The 16,798-nt window shown below is 57.8% G+C and overlaps 1 protein-coding gene across 3 annotated transcripts; it reads left to right on the forward strand.

The window, feature by feature from the left end:
- The first annotated feature begins 463 nt into the window (after window positions 1-463).
- INTS15 (integrator complex subunit 15) lies at window positions 464-15,452 on the forward strand. 3 transcript variants are annotated; one of them, XM_090288641.1, is made up of 6 exons: window positions 464-962; window positions 1,464-1,685; window positions 3,532-3,697; window positions 7,457-7,981; window positions 8,761-8,800; window positions 15,390-15,452. In XM_090288641.1, the coding sequence occupies exons 1-6, from the start codon at window positions 771-773 to the stop codon at window positions 15,415-15,417; spliced, it is 1,173 nt and encodes a 390-aa protein (XP_090144767.1). In that variant the 5' UTR covers window positions 464-770; the 3' UTR covers window positions 15,418-15,452. The 3 variants fall into 3 exon arrangements, with proteins under 3 accessions (XP_090144767.1, XP_090144766.1, XP_090144765.1); XM_090288640.1 differs by lacking the exon at window positions 15,390-15,452 and adding an exon at window positions 12,364-12,758 and having other exon boundaries at window positions 465-932; XM_090288639.1 differs by lacking the exon at window positions 15,390-15,452 and adding an exon at window positions 12,364-12,758 and having other exon boundaries at window positions 466-962.
- Window positions 15,453-16,798: the final 1,346 nt, after the last annotated feature.

Genomic DNA, 16,798 nt, shown 5'->3' on the forward strand with positions numbered 1-16,798 from the left:
CCTAGGAAGTGCTGAGGGGTTTTAGGGTGAGGGAGTCTTTAGGAGCAGGACACCTACGATTCCCATGGCCGTCCAAGGCCGCCCTGAAGGGGTTGGGGTATAGGGACACCGGGGACAGGACTGGCAGTCGGGCAGGAAGCATCCTTTGTCACCGCAGCCCCTTGAGGTCAGACTAGATGTCATCTGTAAGACGAGTTGCCACCACCCTGCCCTGAATGGTGGGAAACACAGTGAAATCCCACGTGTAATCTTGGAACCCGGACCAAGGAAGCGGCGGGGCGGGGCGGGGCGGGGTCGGGAGCGCAGGCCCAATGAGCGCTCGCTGGCGCTGCGGCCCGCGGGGCGAAGGCGGGCGCGGGGGCGGGGCGTGCCTCTGTCCGCGGCGCTGCCCTTCCGCGTCTGCGGACGGGGCCGCCAGGGGGCGCCCTCCGGAGAGCGGGCGCTCGCCCTGGGCTGGGCGTGACCCCTGCGGGCCGCCGTCGCCGCGCTTGCCTTTCCCCCGCCGTTCGGCTGGGCGGTGTCGGGCTCCCGCGGCTCTCGGTGACGCCGCAGTCCCACACCTGGGTGTCCCGCTGGCCGGCGGCGGCGATGGTCCCCTGAGCGGGCCCGAGCGGGGAGCGGCGGGCGGGCGGGCGCCGCGGCCCAGGCCCGGCTCGGCGGGCGGAGCCCGGGTCGCGGCCTCTTTGTCTCCAGGGCGGCGGGCGCGTCTGCCGGGCTCGGGGCGGAAGTCCGGCCGCGCTGCCGGTGCCCCGGGCCGCAGCGGCCGCACCATGAGCGACATCCGCCACTCGCTGCTGCGCCGCGACGCGCTGAGCGCCGCCAAGGAGGTGCTGTACCACTTGGACATCTACTTCAGCAGCCAGCTGCAGAGCGCGCCGCTGCCCATCGTGGACAAGGGGCCGGTGGAGCTGCTGGAGGAGTTCGTGTACCAGGTGCCCAAGGAGCGCGGCGCGCAGCCCAAGGTGCGGCGCGCGGAGCGCCCGGCGGGGACCGCGGCCGCAGCAGCACGCCCCTGCTCGCTGCCCCCGCCTCGGCGACGGCTGCTAGCCGGACCCCAACCGCCCTTCCCGGCCGGGCTGCGTTCTCGCCCTTGGCCTCGCTCCTCCGGCTGCAGCCCAGACCTCCGGAGTCCTGAGCGTGGCTCGGCCGTGCGCTTGCTTTGCGGGCCGAGTGACCGCCGTGTTCTCACGGTGTTAAAGGAGGAAGAGACTTTAAAGGCCTGTTATTGAGAACCTCAAACCTCTGTCGGCCATTCTGAACGCCCCCCACCCGGGGTGATGCATAATGAAGTGCAATGACAGTTCCTGGGAAGCACGGGAGAGACCTGCTCCCTGGCACCTGGGCTGTTAGAGGGGTGAAAGGTCCCCCGGGGAGAATAGCATAGTTCCTGTTTTCTTGTTGTATGAGCTGATATGCGTGTTAAAACTGAGTTTCTCATCGCTTCTCCTGGGTTTGTTTTGTAGAGACTGAATTCACTTCAGGAGCTCCAGCTTCTTGAAATCATGTGCAATTATTTCCAGGAGCAAACCAAGGACTCTGTTCGGCAGATTATGTTCTCATCCCTTTTCAGTCCCCAAGGGAACAAAGCGGATGACAGCCGGATGAGCTTGCTGGGGAAACTGGTCTCCATGGCCGTGGCCGTGTGCCGGATCCCCGTGCTGGAGTGTGCCGCCTCCTGGCTCCAGGTACCTTTCCAGAAACAGCCTTCTCCCGGGAGTCCCTGCAGAGGAGCTAAGTGTCAGGAATTTCCAAGCAATTGGATTTCTTGAGAGGTCTTTGCCAGATGCTGTCTCCTCGACGTCACTGTAGGCTGAGACCCCAGACCTATATTTATACACAGCTAATGACCGTTCTTGAGAAAACAGTAGTTTCTGGTGGTAAATTAATTAGAAAAAGGAAAGGCTCCATCTTTAGAACAAGTGAAAAATCATTTTTCTTAGTTGAAAATGATAGGTAGGATTTTGAAAACAACTATGCATGCAGCCTCAAATATAGGACTTTGTTGTTAAGATCCCTACATGTCAATTTGTGGCGTGTTTTCTTGTTTTCTACACAGTTAGGTCCGTTAGCGTGCGAGTTGGTTTGCGATGCTCCAGGATGACGTTACAAAGTGCGTGGCTCTTCTGAGGGACAGAAAAGCTTTCTAGGGGGCTTTAAATACCAAAGGAAAAATGTATATTGACAGTAGATATTGTGTTAGGTGGTATATTGGGAGATTGATTTTGTTTTGCTTTTCTTTACTCGAAGTTCTCAGAAGGTCGATAATCCGCGTAGAGTAATTATTAACTGGAAATTTTGATTACTGTCCACAGTTATGCGAACAGAATTAACTGCATTCAGTTTCATAAACCTGTTCATCCCCAAGGTCTTGAAAGCACTTTTAAAAATTTTTATTTAAATGTTTTCCTTGTAATCTTATTTATCCTTAACATTTGAGTAGCAAGAAGATATATTTTTTCTTTGCAGTACACAGGTAAGTCTCAGTGGGATCTGCCTTAATTCTCCCCAATAGGATTTCTGGGGCATCTGAATTGATCATGTGGGTTGTATTTAACCTCAAAATTACCTGTAACCCTTGGCAGCCTCCTGAAGCCAAGCTTAGTGTCTTGTGATTCATCACATAAGTTTCCGTTTATCTCTCAGGATGCAGTGTGCTGGCATTTTGGCAAAATGAGGGCAGATGTGAACAACAGGACAGGGTCTTCGTGGTTTGGGTCACGGTTCGCCCCACGGGGGCGCGAGGCCGCAGCTGCCCCGAGAAGAGGCAGAGGTGGCCGGTGTGGAGTAGTGGGCAGAGTGCAGCCTGGATGGCCAGTCTGGCCTGCTCTCTCACAGTTTCCCCTGGAGGCCGCACTCGGGCCCTGGATCTGTAGCGTCCTGGGCAGCTGTTGAACGGGGCAGGAGTCGCCGATCAGCCTCTGAGTGCGAAGGAGAAAGGCCAGGGAGGGTGGTAAGGGCGGACTTGGAACTATTATGGAAACCTGTTAGAGGACAGGACTGAGAGAGAAATGGAGAGGCTACTGCTCTGAATCCTGTGACGGACGGTTCACAAACTCTCCTAAGGCTCTTCAAAGCCGTAGCAGCCGTTAAGGTTTACCGTTGGAGTCTCAACCGCAGGCTCACGGGAGTTGCGAGGAGTGATCTTTCTTAAGTAAACTTCAAAGCGAGGGTCTGCAGGCATCTTATGTGAAGGGCAAGGCAGTAAATATTTTAGGCTCTGTGGGCCATGTAATAACTGTCACGACTGTTCGGCTCTGCCCCGGTAGGCAAAGCAGCCTTAGACAACAGGCAAGCGTGGGAACGGGGCTGAGGCGGTACAACCGCCCTCGCAAGAACTGGTGGCGGGCTGGTGGCGGGCTGGCGGCGGGCTGTGGGCTGGAGTTGGACCGGCCCTGCTCAGAGGGAGCTGTGACAGTCCTTCCCCGCCCCCCAGAGGGGTCCTGCGGTGCTGGGGGTCTCTACCACCTGTGTGTCACCGCTCATCTGCTTGCGCGTGACACCGTGGTAACGTGGACTGTGGCTTCTTTCCAGCGGACACCCGTGGTCTACTGCGTGAGGCTGGCCCGGGCCCTCGTGGATGACTACTGCTGCCTGGTGCCGGGCTCCGTGCAGACGCTGAGGCAGGTGCTCAGCGCCAGCCCCCGCTTCTGCTGCCAGCTCATCACCTCTGTCACTGCGCTCTACGACCTGTCATCAGGTAAGCGCCCAGTAGGTGGCTGCCAGGTAGAGAAGCTGTAGCTGATGGCCAGTTTTGTGTCTGCCAGCGCCCAGGTGACGTGTCCAGTGAATGGGTTGGTGGTTTGGGCTTTTGTCTCTGAAATGTCTGTTGTATTTTAGGCCAAAAGCTAAAGGAATGGGCCACCTGGACTTCTGGAATTTGCTAACAGGGAATTTCCTTAGTGGTTCCCAGGGGCAGACAGCCCAAAACGTCAGGGTCTGGTGTCTGGGAGGGACACGGCTTTCTCCGTAGACTCGACTTGTTTTTGTTTTTGTCCCTCACTTTTTATATTGAAAAATTTTAAACTTCAGGAAGGTTGCAAGAATATTATTATAACAAACGCTCGCTGAGCTCACCTAGATTTACCAGTTCACAGCGTGTGACATGCGTGCCCTTTCTCTCCCTTCCTTTCTGTGCTCGCGCGCTCACAGAGGCTCTTCCCCTGAGCTTCTGGCTTTGCTGCCAGTGCCAGGTGCTGCAGCACGTATTTCCTGAGAGCGGGACCGTTCCCTGACGCCGCCGTGATCCCATCACGCCTAGGGAGTCGACACGTGGGGAGCCTGTTATTCATTGTCTTCCACTAGCCTGTGTTCAGATTTCCCTGCTGGTCTCAATGGTGTCTTTAACAGCCCCCACCCCCCTTCGGGGATCAGGAGAATTTAGGATCCCGATGGGGGATCGCACATTGTGCAGAGCTATCATGTCACTTCGGTCTTTAAACCTGGAACCGTTCCCAGCATTTAAAATGTGTCCCATGACATTGACTTTCTGAAGAACTCAGGCCTGCTGTTTGCAGTGTCCCTCAGTTTGGATTTCTCTGATTGCTTCCTCACGAAGAGGCTCAGGGGAGCCATCTTTGGCATCAGCGCCCCTCGGCCGTAACACGTCCTCCCAGCATCGCACCTCGGAGGTGTGCGCGCTCTCGGGGCTGTTCTGAGACTCCTTAGCCCAGGAGGGGTCCCCAGTGGCCGTTGGAGGCCAGCTGACTCTGGCCGGGAGAGGCCCTTGTCCCTGCTAGCAGCATGGCCCCTGGGCAGGTCGTTCGGTGCAGACTCCCAGTAAGGAACCAGGGGCCGCTGCCCAGCTCTGGCTAAACTGGGGTGAGAGCTGTGGCCCTGGTGTTCCACGTGCAGCGGTTGGGGGCCTTGCCCGGTGAGCCACTTTCTCAGCGGGGCCACCCAGAGCCGCTTTTCTGCTTCGGGGTCCCGCTCTGCCCTCGGCTGTCACCACTCAGAGGCAGACGAACAGTCCCGCCTCATCGTGATCTGGGAGCTCTCCCAGCAGCGTGAGAGTCTTCAACAGCATTCCCCGCTTTTGTTCAGTCCAGCCTAGGCCTCCCCCCCGCAGCCTGGTTAGGGTTGATTCACCCCTCCCCCCCCCCCCCCCCGTATATTTTTAAATTTATTTATCTTTAATTGTAGAGGCAGAGAGAGAAAGAGAAATACAGATTTGTTGTTCCACTTATTGATGCATTCATTGGTTGATCCTTGTAGGTGCCCTGACTGGGGATCAAACCTGCAACCTTGGAGTATTGGGATGACGCTCTAACCAACTGAGCTTCATGGCCAGGGCTTGATTTTCCTTTTATTTGTAGCTCTTTTCTTGCTGCTCAGCTTTTTAGTTCTCTTGATAAAGTTAGTGTAAACACGGTGTGAACATTCAACTGCCTATCATATTCACACGCGTGCTTCAGACTTCTCCTCCCACAGCGGTTTGCCCTGGGGTGGGAGGCAGGGGAGTGGGGCCCCGCTGCTGGGGTGGGGTTGTCCCGGGCACTGTCCCGAGGCTTCCAAGAGCTGCTAGTAGCTGGGAACAGTATTCAGGCCTTTTGCTTTCCACTAGGAAAGATTTAATTAAACCTAGTTTACAGCATCATAGTTGTTCTTTCAGCCTTCGTAGTTATTCTAGGCCAACAAGGATAGAAATTGGCCTTAACTTTGGGAATGGGTTAACTAACACATGAAAAAGAAGTAACGTTCAGAGACTACCGCCAACATTCTAGAGTGGATGTGGGACGCAGTATTTTTCTCTCAAGCCAGTTTGCTAGTCCAATATGTCAGTGATTTCTTCTTCTTTTTTTTTTTTAAATTCTCACCCAAGGACATTTTTTTTTCCATTGTTCTTAAGAGAGAGAGCAAGAAAGGGGGGGAGAGGGAAGAAACATTGATTGGTTGCCTTCTTCGCATCCTGACCCGGAATTGAACCTGTAACCTGGGTATGTGCCCTGATCTGGAACTGAACCCGTGACCTTCCAGTCCATAGGATGAGTTCCAACCAACTGAGCCAAGCCAGCCAGGGCTGTCAATGGTTTCTTTTAAACCACTTTATTGAGGTGCGATTGACATGCGAAGAGCTGTACAGATTCAATCCATGCAGCTTGATGAGTCTGGAGGAACGGAGACCCCTGGGCGTGCAGTGGCGGCCTCCAGGGCTGGGCCTGCAGTCCGCTGCCGGGATGGTGCTGCTGCGGCTTTGGCGCTGCTGGTGACAGGAATGGTGCAGGGTACTCGGGTGCTGAGTAGAAGGGTCGGAGGGTGTATTCGCTCTCAGGTACACACTCGGGTGCACGCACATGGCACGCATGCACAACGTGCCTTCGGGTTCTCAGCGACGCGTCAGCTTAGGTTTGGAGGGTGATATGCCGTGGGAGTGGGTGTGGGACTGGTGTGTGCCGGCAGCTGTGTCTCAGGGAACCGGGGACCGGACACAGGGCCGCCCACCGTTTACCTTGTCACATCAGCTACTTCCTGCTGTGGGCCATCACTTGGTGACAGAAGGGTCGGGGGCTGGTGTGTGCTGGTTTAACACCCAGACAGCAGGCAAACTCTCAGGGGAGACGGCCAGTGTCCTCTGCGAAAGTGCACTCAGGGGGCTCCCAGCGTCGCGTGTCCCACTGACCCCACGTCGCTCCCTCGTCGTGCTCGGCCCCAGCCAGGCTCTGTCGTGAGCTGCGGGGTGCACAGCCCCGGAGACGGGCGGCCCGGGACCCGCCCCCATGCGCAGCCTCGGGGTTCAGAGCCAGGCCCCCGGGGCCGGAACTGGGCCCACCGCATACTTCTGAGGAGCCCTGGCGGAGATTGCTAGACATCACCGTGCCTCAGTTTCTCCTGGGCTGGTTTGGGGTTAAACGTGTGAATCCCTGTAAAGGAATGCAGCCAGCGTGAGCACGCAGTAAGCCCCTCCGAACGCCAACGTTTGCTTTTGTTATTGTTCTCTGTCTGGGCCGTGGAACGTGACAGTTCCTGGGCCCCAGGAGCTCAGGTTCGTGGGTGGACGAGGGTTCCAGGCTGGGGGCTGGGCTGGCCCTCGGCAGCTGGCAGCTCACTGCCTGCACTCCCTGGAGGAGACACCAAACACCGGGGTGAAACCCGCTCACAAGGGAGGGGTACAGTGCAACATGGGGTAGTTTCGGGCAAAGGGTGCGGAGGTGTATTTAAAATGACACGTAGCATAAACTTTCTTCAAGACGTAACGCAGTTGAAGGTCATTGTTGAGTTAAATACTTCATGAGCCCTACATCGGCCACACAGTCCTGTCACCGGGACATAACAGTGAGTAAGACAAGCGTCCCAGCCCTCACGGAGAGACGTTCTAGGGACGGGGATGGAGAATAGATGAGCAAAGGCGTAGGTCACGTGAGCGTCAGGCGGTAAGTACCGGGAACCTAGGGATCCACCTTCCTCCTCCCACTTCTGTCCCTGGGGCTGGAACCCCTCCTGACTCCATGTGTCTTTGCAGATGACCTCATCCCACCGCTGGACCTGCTTGAAATGATTGTCACCTGGATTTTTGAGGACTCGAGGTTGATTCTCATCACTTTTTTAAATACTCCGATCGCAGCCAATCTCCCCATCGGCTTTTTAGAGCTCACCCCGCTCACCGGACTGATTCGCTGGTGTGTGAAGGCCCCTCTGGCTTACAAAAGGAAGAAGAAGCCCTCCTTAGCCAATGGCCACGTGCCCCCCAAAGCTGCCCAGGACTCGGGAGGGCTGGACAGAGACTCCCACCTCTTGTACTCCAAACTGCACCTGAGCGTCCTGCAGGTCCTCATGGTCCTCCAGGTGCACCTCACCGAGAAGAACCTGTACGGGCGTCTGGGGCTGGTCCTCTTCGACCACATGGTCCCGCTGGTGGAGGAGGTCAGCAGGCTGGCAGATGAGCTGAACCCCCTCAACGCCTCCCAGGAGGTCGAGCTGTCCCTGGACCGCCTCGCGCAGGCGCTGCAGGTGGCCATGGCGTCAGGGGCGCTGCTGTGCACGAGAGGTGGGTGCTGCCGCCCGGCCTTCCTTGGGGTGGGGCGCCCCCAGCAGTCTGAACGGAAGTGGGGGCCTGGGCAGGTACTGCTCTCTGCCTCTTCTAGGGCTTCTCCTCTCAGTGAACTCGAAGGCAGGCAGGGGCAGCCTCGGGACACGGTGCGCAGAGCACTGTGACCACGGTGTCTGTGGTCTCCTGGCCATCGACGCCTGGGACCGGGGACTCCTCGAGAGGGAGAGCTGAGTGTCTTTGCCTCAGGGACTCTTCTTCTTTTTCCGCAGTCCTTCTTGACTGAGGCCTGATGCACAGGCAGTAGAATGCACAGGTTTAAGTGCACAAAGCATTCCCGTCACGTTTGGAGGGCACCTTAGCCTGACTGCTCCCAGGAGAATGCGCTCCTGGTGTGATGACACCCCTGTGTTTCCAGTGGGACAGTTGGCTCCCCGAGGCGGCCTGTGGCCCCAGGCCGTGGTTGCTGGTGACAGGTTTCCCTCCTACCCAGCTCTTACTGCCCCAGGCGTCCGATCTGCCTAGGGGGACCCTGCCTCGGGGCCCTGTGCGGGCTGCCAGCAATCTGCCCGGAGAGCCGCCCCCTCCCTGGGTGCTGCGTCCTGGTTGGGGCTTAATTTGTTAGCGCAGACACGGGCAGGAGAGGACGGTCAGTCAGCAGTGGCGGGAAAGTGCAGTCAGGCAGTGTGGCTGTCTCACGGCGCCCTTGGGAAGATCGTCATGGACACCTTACCTGCTGTGCCCCGGCCCGTCCTTGATCGCCTGTCTCCTTGTTTCAGATGACCTGAGGACCCTGTGCTCCAGGCTGCCCCATAACAAGTAAGTGCTCCCGCCGGGGGGGCCAAGGCAGGGCGGCCCCTGTCCTGGGCTGCAGGGTCTAGGCTCCGTATCTGCGGAGCCCTGTAAGGACTGATGATAGTGGGGGACAGAGTGGGTGGCATCGCCCCCGTGACAGGAAGGCCCAGTAGAGAGAATCAAAGACAGAGATGGTGGCCGTCTTGCTAGGGTCAAGGGAAGAAACCAGAATCAGCTTGAGAGCGTCCTGCTCAGCCAGTGCTTGTGCGTACATGGGTTTTGCGGTGACGTGGGCACAGTGTTGGGAACTCCGAGCTGTGTGGGCCTTTGGGACACACTGCAGAGCCCCAGCCCAGGGCACAGTGTCCATCCGGCAGCGCCCTGGCACCGGGCGCGGTTCTGTCTGTGGTTTGCTGTGATGCTTTGGCCGCGTCTGCCTGTCCCGGAGCCTCGGCTGACCCCCTTGTAAACTGGGGGCACTGATTCGCCTGCTCCTAGGGTTGCGTGAAGATCAGACAGGGAGACCCTGCGCACTTCTTAGCCTCGGCAGCAGCGCGTGGGACTCTCCATGTGTGATGGTTATTGTCTTCTGGGGGCGGGGGCGGGGGGAGCTGTGATAATGGTGGTGAAAAGCGGGGGCTGTGGCCACAGGGCCCTCGCTGCTTCCTATCTGTGTGACCTTGGGCAAGTCCCGGACTGCCCACGCCTCCTTTTCTCTGTAAGATCAAGAAGATAACAGTCCCTGCCTCAGGGCCTCCTGCCTCCTCCCCAGTCTTGCCACGGGAGCTCCTCTGTGAGGGCTGAATGAGCTCGTGCACAGAGGCACTTAGAGCAGTGCGTGTTACGTAGCAAACGTCTAAGCGGGCACGGTACTCTGGTTCCCATAGTGTCGGGATTCTCCTTAATCTCACTAATTTCACTGACTGAGAAGCACAGAGGCATGTGCACAAAAAATATTTCATGCAAGTGCAGTACCGGCAAAGCCCTGGAAGCAACGCAACTCGCCCACAGGAGGGCACCCCTGGTTAGTAGTGTTCCATCAGGACGGAACGTTGTGTCTCGTCATCACGCCAAATAGCTGCAGAAACGTTAGTAAGTTTGTAGTGGCCCTCAGGATAGAACATTGTGTCCTCAAAAAGTACATGTCGGTGATCAAAGGCCAGAGGCTCCCTGCAGGGTCCGCATGCAGGGTTTCCGGAAGTGAAACAGGTGGGGTCTGCGCCAGGTCCTCCTCGGAGGCGTGTTGGTCCTCAGCAGGGGCGGTGGGGCTCCAGGGCTGGCGCCCGCAGGCCGTGTGCACAGGGGGAGCCAGCCAGCCCTGCGCGTGCCGGGGCCAGCGAGGCTGGGGGCAGTGGCCAGCTGACACGGGCGTGTATGTCACGTGAGGCCAAAGGACCAGCCCGATGCCAGTCTGCGGGCTGCTGGCGGGAGAGCTGCAGCCGGGAACCCGGGTCCTCGTGTGCAGTTGGGGGCCTGCACGTCCTCCTGTGTGGGGGCGGCTTCGGGCAGGTGACCCGGTGCTGCATGTCCTCCTGTGTGGGGGAGGCCTCGGGCAGGTGACCCGGTGATACGGACCCTGCGGAGGTGCTTCCCGGTGGAGCAGAGGGCCCGTCGGAGGCGGACCTGCGGCGCGGACGGCTGGTGCAGAGGGCTGTCTTCGCCTTTCCCGCAGGAGTCTGCGCGGACCCTTGTCTTTCTTCTGGCCCCAAGAAAATTTCCTGGCACCTGAGGCCATTATTAATACAAATTGGGCCCTTGTACCCCTTGTGATATTTTCCTTCTCAGTGCACAGCTTTTTAAAAAATGTTTAGTGTTTTCAGGGTGTTAAAATAATGATAGGGTATAAATCCTTTATCAACTTAGTGCCGTAACTAGGGGTCCGCACTGGAACCCCTCGGGAACTTCTGAGCAGCCCTGTCTGGGCCCTGCCTCTCCCAACGTGCCCGTCCCGGAGCCCAGCCTCCGGGCAGCCCAGCTCCGGTGTGGCGAGGAGGGAGGACGGTTACGGGGAATAGTCTTTGCTCTCTGACCGTCCCTTTTGTGTCGCTGTCTTTCCAGCTAGACCGGAGACTTCTGGAAACCGCCTGCGTCTCTGGCAGGCTGTGCAGGTTCACGCAGACATGTGACCTGAACTACTCCCCCCTTAGATTCATTTACTTGTTTGCTTATTTCAGTTGAGTTTCTTACCTAGTCATAAAAAAGTTACATACGTGGAAAGGGCCCAGAAGAGCTTCAGGCCACAGTGAAAGGCACCAGCCCTGGGCTTGGTCACTGCTCCAGGGCAGAGACTTTGTGCTTGGGGAGGGTGGGAAGGCTCAGTCTGCAGGCAGCAGGCCGCCCGTCGCCAGGGCCCACCCAAGAGGGAAGCGGTCTGGGAGGGCGGCTGTCCTGGGGCCGCAGGAGGGCAGCAGGGACAGCGGCCCACGACGGGGCAGCCACGGCAGATGAGGGGGGCACAGGCCCTGGCAGCTGGAAACTGTGAGAGGGCGCGCCAGGCTCAGACCCCGGGAGCACAGGACCCGCTGGAGCCGAGGCCCCGCGGTGAATCAGGGGGAGCTGGAGCGGGGGTGGGGCTCTGTCCTGCAGGGAGGGCCTGAGAAGTTGTCCACTTGGGGCGCGTGCGGGGAGCTGGGCCCTTGAGGCTGAGGAGGGGCTGGGGCCTGGGGAGCTGGAGGTTAAGGGGCGGTGTTGGTGGAGCTGCGCCGGGACTGTGGAGTCAGAAAGGATGGGACTGATAGGGGGAACCCGTTGACGGAGTTTCACAAGGGACCAGCACTGGAAATGACGTTGAGTTCAGGACAGAGGATTTCGGGAAGTGGGGGCTCCTGCTGTCCCAAACCTGAGAGCGGCCCCTTGCGCGTGGGGGAGTGGAGGTGGGTGGAGGGGAGTTGCAGTGGGAGGATGGGCTCAGACACCCTGGCTACGTTAAGGGGGTGCTGAGTGCGGGTGGGAGGGGACGCCCCTGAGGTCTGGGAGCCTGTCACCTGGGAGTGAAGGAGCAGGTGGCCAGAGGGTCAGAGGGTCTGAGCTCCTGGGTGGGAGCGGAAGGGGAGTGGGCCCCTGACGGTGGGTCAGGCTGGGCCCAGGCCCGCCCAGGACTCTGGACGCCAGGGAGCCAGCTCTGCGGCAGCGTCGCTGAGCGTGCAGTCGGGACTGTCACGAGAGTGACTTTGAGGAAACTGGTGCTGGCCTGCTTCCTGCGAGCCCTGGGTCACGGCCGTCCTAAGTGCGCGCACTTGAGGCCGAAACGGAGGCGGGCCTGCCTCCGGGCCAGGGCGCTGGGCTGTGTCTGTGGCCGCAGCCCCTCCCCTGACCCCCGGGGCACCTGTGGCTTCCTCGGGTCCCTCCCTCTGCATTGTCGCCTTGTCACCTTGTCACCTAGAGGGTCCTGACTTTTCCCACTGCTGGCCCTCCTCTCCTCTGCCCCATGCCAGCCTGAATCCTGTCACCTCCCCTGGCCGCAGGCCACCCCCCGCCCTCCCCGTGCTCAGCCTGGGAACGGCGTGCTCCGCACCAGCCTCGGCGCCTCTCCGTCCCCCCCCCCCCCCCGTGACGCCCCGCGCCCTAACGCTCTGCTTGTTCCGCAGCCTGCTGCAGCTGGTGATCTCGGGCCCCGTGCCGCAGTCGCCCCACGCCGCGCTGCCGCCCGGCTTCTACCCGCACATCCACACGCCCCCGCTGGGCTACGGGGCCGTGCCGGCCCACCCCGCCCTGCCCACACACCCCGGGCACACCTTCCTCTCGGGCATGACGTTTCCGTTCAGGCCCATCCGCTAGGCCGGCCCCGCCGCCGCCGGGGGGCCCTGTGCCTTCTGAGCCTGCGCGGAGGAAGCCTTCCTGCGAGGGTGGCCGACCGCGTCGAAGAGGACCGCGGGGGGCGGCCGGGCGGCCCCTCCTCACCAGCAGGCCTGTCTTGGGGCGGAAGTTCTGTGACATCACTGACCGGGAGCCTCCTGCCTGGTCACGACCGTAGCAGTCCGGACCGGAGAGGCAGAAGGCAGGGTCGGCCCTGCGCAGAGCGACGGGGGCATCTTGAGAAGATGTCAGTCCTGCGAGCCTGTCCCATCCTGTCACTTCAACCGCACACGCTCTGAGCCTGTGCTGTCGGGAACACGGGTGTGCAAAGCCGCGTTGGCACGTCGCGTGCCTGGCTTCCTTCCTTGTGAACGGGATGTGTTCCTGCCGGGAACCCGGGCCGCTCCGCGGGCTCCGTGAGCTCCGAGCCGCCGTGTGTGACCCCGGGCTCGCGCCCAGCGCCCGCTCTGCAGGGAGACCTGCGAGGACGGCGCTGTCGCCGAGGGAAGGGACATCTCTCTTCCACTGGGGTCTCTATAAATTTGTCTTTCACGTGTTCAAATAAAATTTTTCTAAGCAGCTGTGTAGACGTGGATGTATTTTAAGGACTTACTGAATGGGAGCTGCAGGGGCTTCCTCCCCGGCCGTCCCTGGTCGTGCTGAGAAGGCGGGACACACTCTAGCCACTCCTTGTGACAGACGCCACAGACGGCGTCCCGACCTGTGTGGGCGTCCCGGCCCTGCTGGCGCCTTGGGGCGCTCCCGGTCTGTTTGCTTCAGGCAGGCTCTCCCCCTCAGGTACAGAGCACAGCCCTTGGGGGTGTTTTCTCTAGTACCCGATTGGAAGGTACGGGCTTTGAGTTCTTATTTATTCATTTGGGAGGAAAGAGAGGTGTCAGGGACCCTGGGCTCCCCTGGGCTGACAGTGAGGAGTGGGAGGTGCTTCTAGCAAACGGTGAGCGTTCAAGGGCTAAGTCACTCGTGGGGATGAAATGGAACCTTGCGGTTTGTTTGCCGTTCTGTCGTTGGCTGAAGGCCGTGGTCTAGACCGAACTAGTGTGCGTGTGCGTGTGTGTGTGTGTGTGTCTGTGTCTGTGTGCACATGTCTCTGTGTGTGTGTGTGTGCACGTGTCTCTGTGTGTCTGTGTGCATGTATCTCTGTGTGTGTGTGTCTGTGTATCTCTGTGTGTGTGTCTGTGTGTGTGTGTGTGTGTGTGTGTGTGTGTGACTGTGCACGTGGCTTCTTCTTTCAGCCCGGGGTGTAAGGCACCCCTCCAGGTGAGGATGCAGGAGCACTTGGTTGGCCAGAGCCTGGAGCACAGGTCTTTTTCAGGACCCCGGGGTGCTCATCCAGGTTCCCACAGCCATAGCCAATGTATAGGACAGACAGACCTGCACGTGACCCTTGTCCAGAATCTCTTTTTAAATTGCTTTTGAGAGCAATGACCTAGAAAGGATGCGTTCTTTGCTTTGAGTTTGATTTCATCATCCCTGCGTTTCTTGTTTCCGTATGAACCTGTGGACGGCAGATCGGCATTGAAGTCAAGTACCTGCCCTTGGTGAGAGGCGTCCGATGCCACATGGCTGGTTCTTGGTATTTAACCCGGTACCAGGTGCTTCTGAGGAGGACGGAGAAGCAGCTCTCATGCTGCCTTGTGTCAGAGAGGGTCCCTGAGCACATCTGGGCCCCCGAGGCAGCCTCAGTTGTGCATTTCCACAGGCGGGTCTGTCAGGAAAGGAAGGTGGAGCTCATTCAGCCGCCAGAGCACAGACTTCTTTCAGTCGGATTTCAGCAATATGTGAGCAACAAAGTCAGCCTGGTAAAAATGGTATACTTGCTCAGCGTTGTACCTGCATTAGAAACGGACCAATGAGAGGCCCTGGCCGGGGAGCTCTGTCGGTTAGAGCATCGCCCCGGGACGCCAAGGCTGCGGGTTTGGTCCCCGGTCAGGACAGTCAGGGCACACACAAGAATCACCCGATGACTGCAGTAGTAAGTGGAACAACAAATCCATGTAGCATCTCTCAAATTAATAAAAACATTTAAAAACTTGATCCATGAGTCAATGCTTGCAACATATAAAATGAAGTACATCTATACAGAATGTATAAAAACTACAGGTGAATCAAAACACGTTCCAATACCAAAGTAGGTGAAGGGCATGAACAGGAAATCCATAGAAGAGAAAATACAAATGGCCAGTAAGTATGAAATGATTTCAATGCTGGTGACCAGGGAAATAGAAGTTACGTTAAAACGGGACACCACTTTCCCAGCTGCCGGTCAGACCGGGAGGATAGGAACTGCCAGGCGGTGGGTGACCTGGCGCGGTGTGGTGGAGTGACTGGTTCTCACACTAGAGACACTCAAGGTGAACTGACCCAGCACTTCCGGAAACGGTTTCAGGCGATCACAGCAGGGCCGGGTGCTTCTTAAGTGCAGTCCCTCAGGGACTGTGGGGGACAGGCTCCAGGGCCCTCGCACTGGGCATGCCGTGGGCCCCCCGCATCTGTGGGATTCACGTGTGCAGATTCAGCCCACCGGAGGTCAAAAACTTCCTGACCCGCGTTTGGGAATCTCATTTGAATGCAGAGGGCCGACTGTAACGGTCTAATTGAGAGACTTCGCATACCCTGTTTACTCCCTCAGAGTGTGCCATGCAGTGGTTTCCAGTGTATTTAGAATTGTGCAACCGTCACCACTGCCTGCTTGAAAGTGTTTCATCATCCGGAAAAGAAACCCCGTCCTCATTAACGGTCACTGCCCCTCCCTCTCCCCCCAGCCTCTGAGCCACGGGTCTGCTTTCTGTCTCTACAGATTTGCCTTTTCTGGCCACTTCGTATAAAAAGCCTCCCACACTACGCCGTCTTCTGTGTCTGCCGTCTTTCACCGAGCTTTCTCGGAGATGCCATCTATGTGGAAACGCTGTGTGCAGCATTTTCTTCTTTAATATGGAACGTCCACGCCCTGGCGGGTGTGGCTCCGTGGACTGAGCGCCAGCCTGCGAACCAAAAGGTCGCTGGTTCAATTCCTGGTCAGGGTACATGCCTGGGTTGTGGGCCAGGTCCCCAGGTGTGTGTGTGAGAGGCAACCGATCCATGTCTCTCTCGTGCCCTGATGTTTCTCTCGCTCTCTCCCTCCCTTCCTCTCTCTCTAAAAATAAATAAATAAATAATATATTTAAAAGAAGTACGGAAGATTCAGAAAGAGCTTGAGGAGCCGTGTAGAGGACTGGCCAGTTATGTGTTGTAGACTCTGATGTCCCCAGGGACCACGCAGGTAATGTCAATGGGTGAAGCTTCCGGAGTTCGACGCCAGGGGGAGCTGGGAACCCTGCTGCACCGGAAAGTACCTGGAGCAGACCAAGGTGAATGCTGCCAGGACTTCAGAGTGCTCAAGAGAAGATGGAAATATATCTACGTGTCTACTTATAGAAATATATTTATTATTAATCCATTACATATTTGTAATATTATTTATTCATTTTAGAGGAAGAGAAACATTGAGTTGTTGTTCCCTTATTCATGCAGTCATTGGTTGATACTTGTATGTGCCCTGACCAGGGATTGAACCCACAACCTTGGCATAGTGGGGCAAAGCTCTAACCAGCGGAGCTACCTGGCCATAGTGGAAATATATATATGTATTTTTATGCTATATTTTCTTGTAAAGGTTTTTTATTTTTAGAGAGAGGGGAAGAGAGGGAGAGAAATATCAATTGGTTGCTTCTCAAGCACCCCTAGCACCCCCAACACCCCCACATGGGGACCTGCCCACAATGCAGACATGTGCCCTAACTGGGAATCGAACCAGCGACCTTTTAACTTTCAGGCTGACACTCAGTCCACTGAGCCACACCAGCCAGGGCTATTTGCACTATATTCTCTTAATTTAAAAACCCAAGTTTGGCGTTAGAAGTCAGGAGGGTCGGGAGGATGGGTAATCACAACAAGAGGCTTCTTTGACGTTTGCACAGGGCCAGGCTGTGCACTGCTGTGCGCTTTGCCCAGTGGCATCACCCTCGAAGAAAGAATGCCCGCCCCTTTCTGAGGCCCCGCCCTCCAACAGGGTTCGCAGCGCCGCTTGGACTAACCACGACGTGTTTGTTGCCCAGATTTGACCTGCAGGCTTCACGTGTTTGGCCCTTGGGCAACTGGCGTGGGAAGAGTCCCCAGAAAGACTGCTCAGGGCGGAGGTGCAGAGCATCACGGAGAGTGCAGTGACGT

This window comes from Furipterus horrens, unplaced genomic scaffold, assembly GCF_987537825.1.
Source record: "Furipterus horrens unplaced genomic scaffold, mFurHor1.1.pri manual_scaffold_10, whole genome shotgun sequence".
Lineage (NCBI taxonomy): Eukaryota > Metazoa > Chordata > Mammalia > Chiroptera > Furipteridae > Furipterus > Furipterus horrens.

Bases quoted from the DNA above. Each gene is read 5' to 3' on its own strand.
- INTS15 (XM_090288639.1), top strand. From the start codon at position 771: ATGAGCGACATCCGCCACTCGCTGCTGCGCCGCGACGCGCTGAGCGCC. The intron at 3,698-7,456 runs GTAAGCGCCCAG...GTGTCTTTGCAG, and splicing joins GCTCTACGACCTGTCATCAG to ATGACCTCATCCCACCGCTG. The intron at 8,801-12,363 runs GTAAGTGCTCCC...CTTGTTCCGCAG, and splicing joins TCCAGGCTGCCCCATAACAA to CCTGCTGCAGCTGGTGATCT.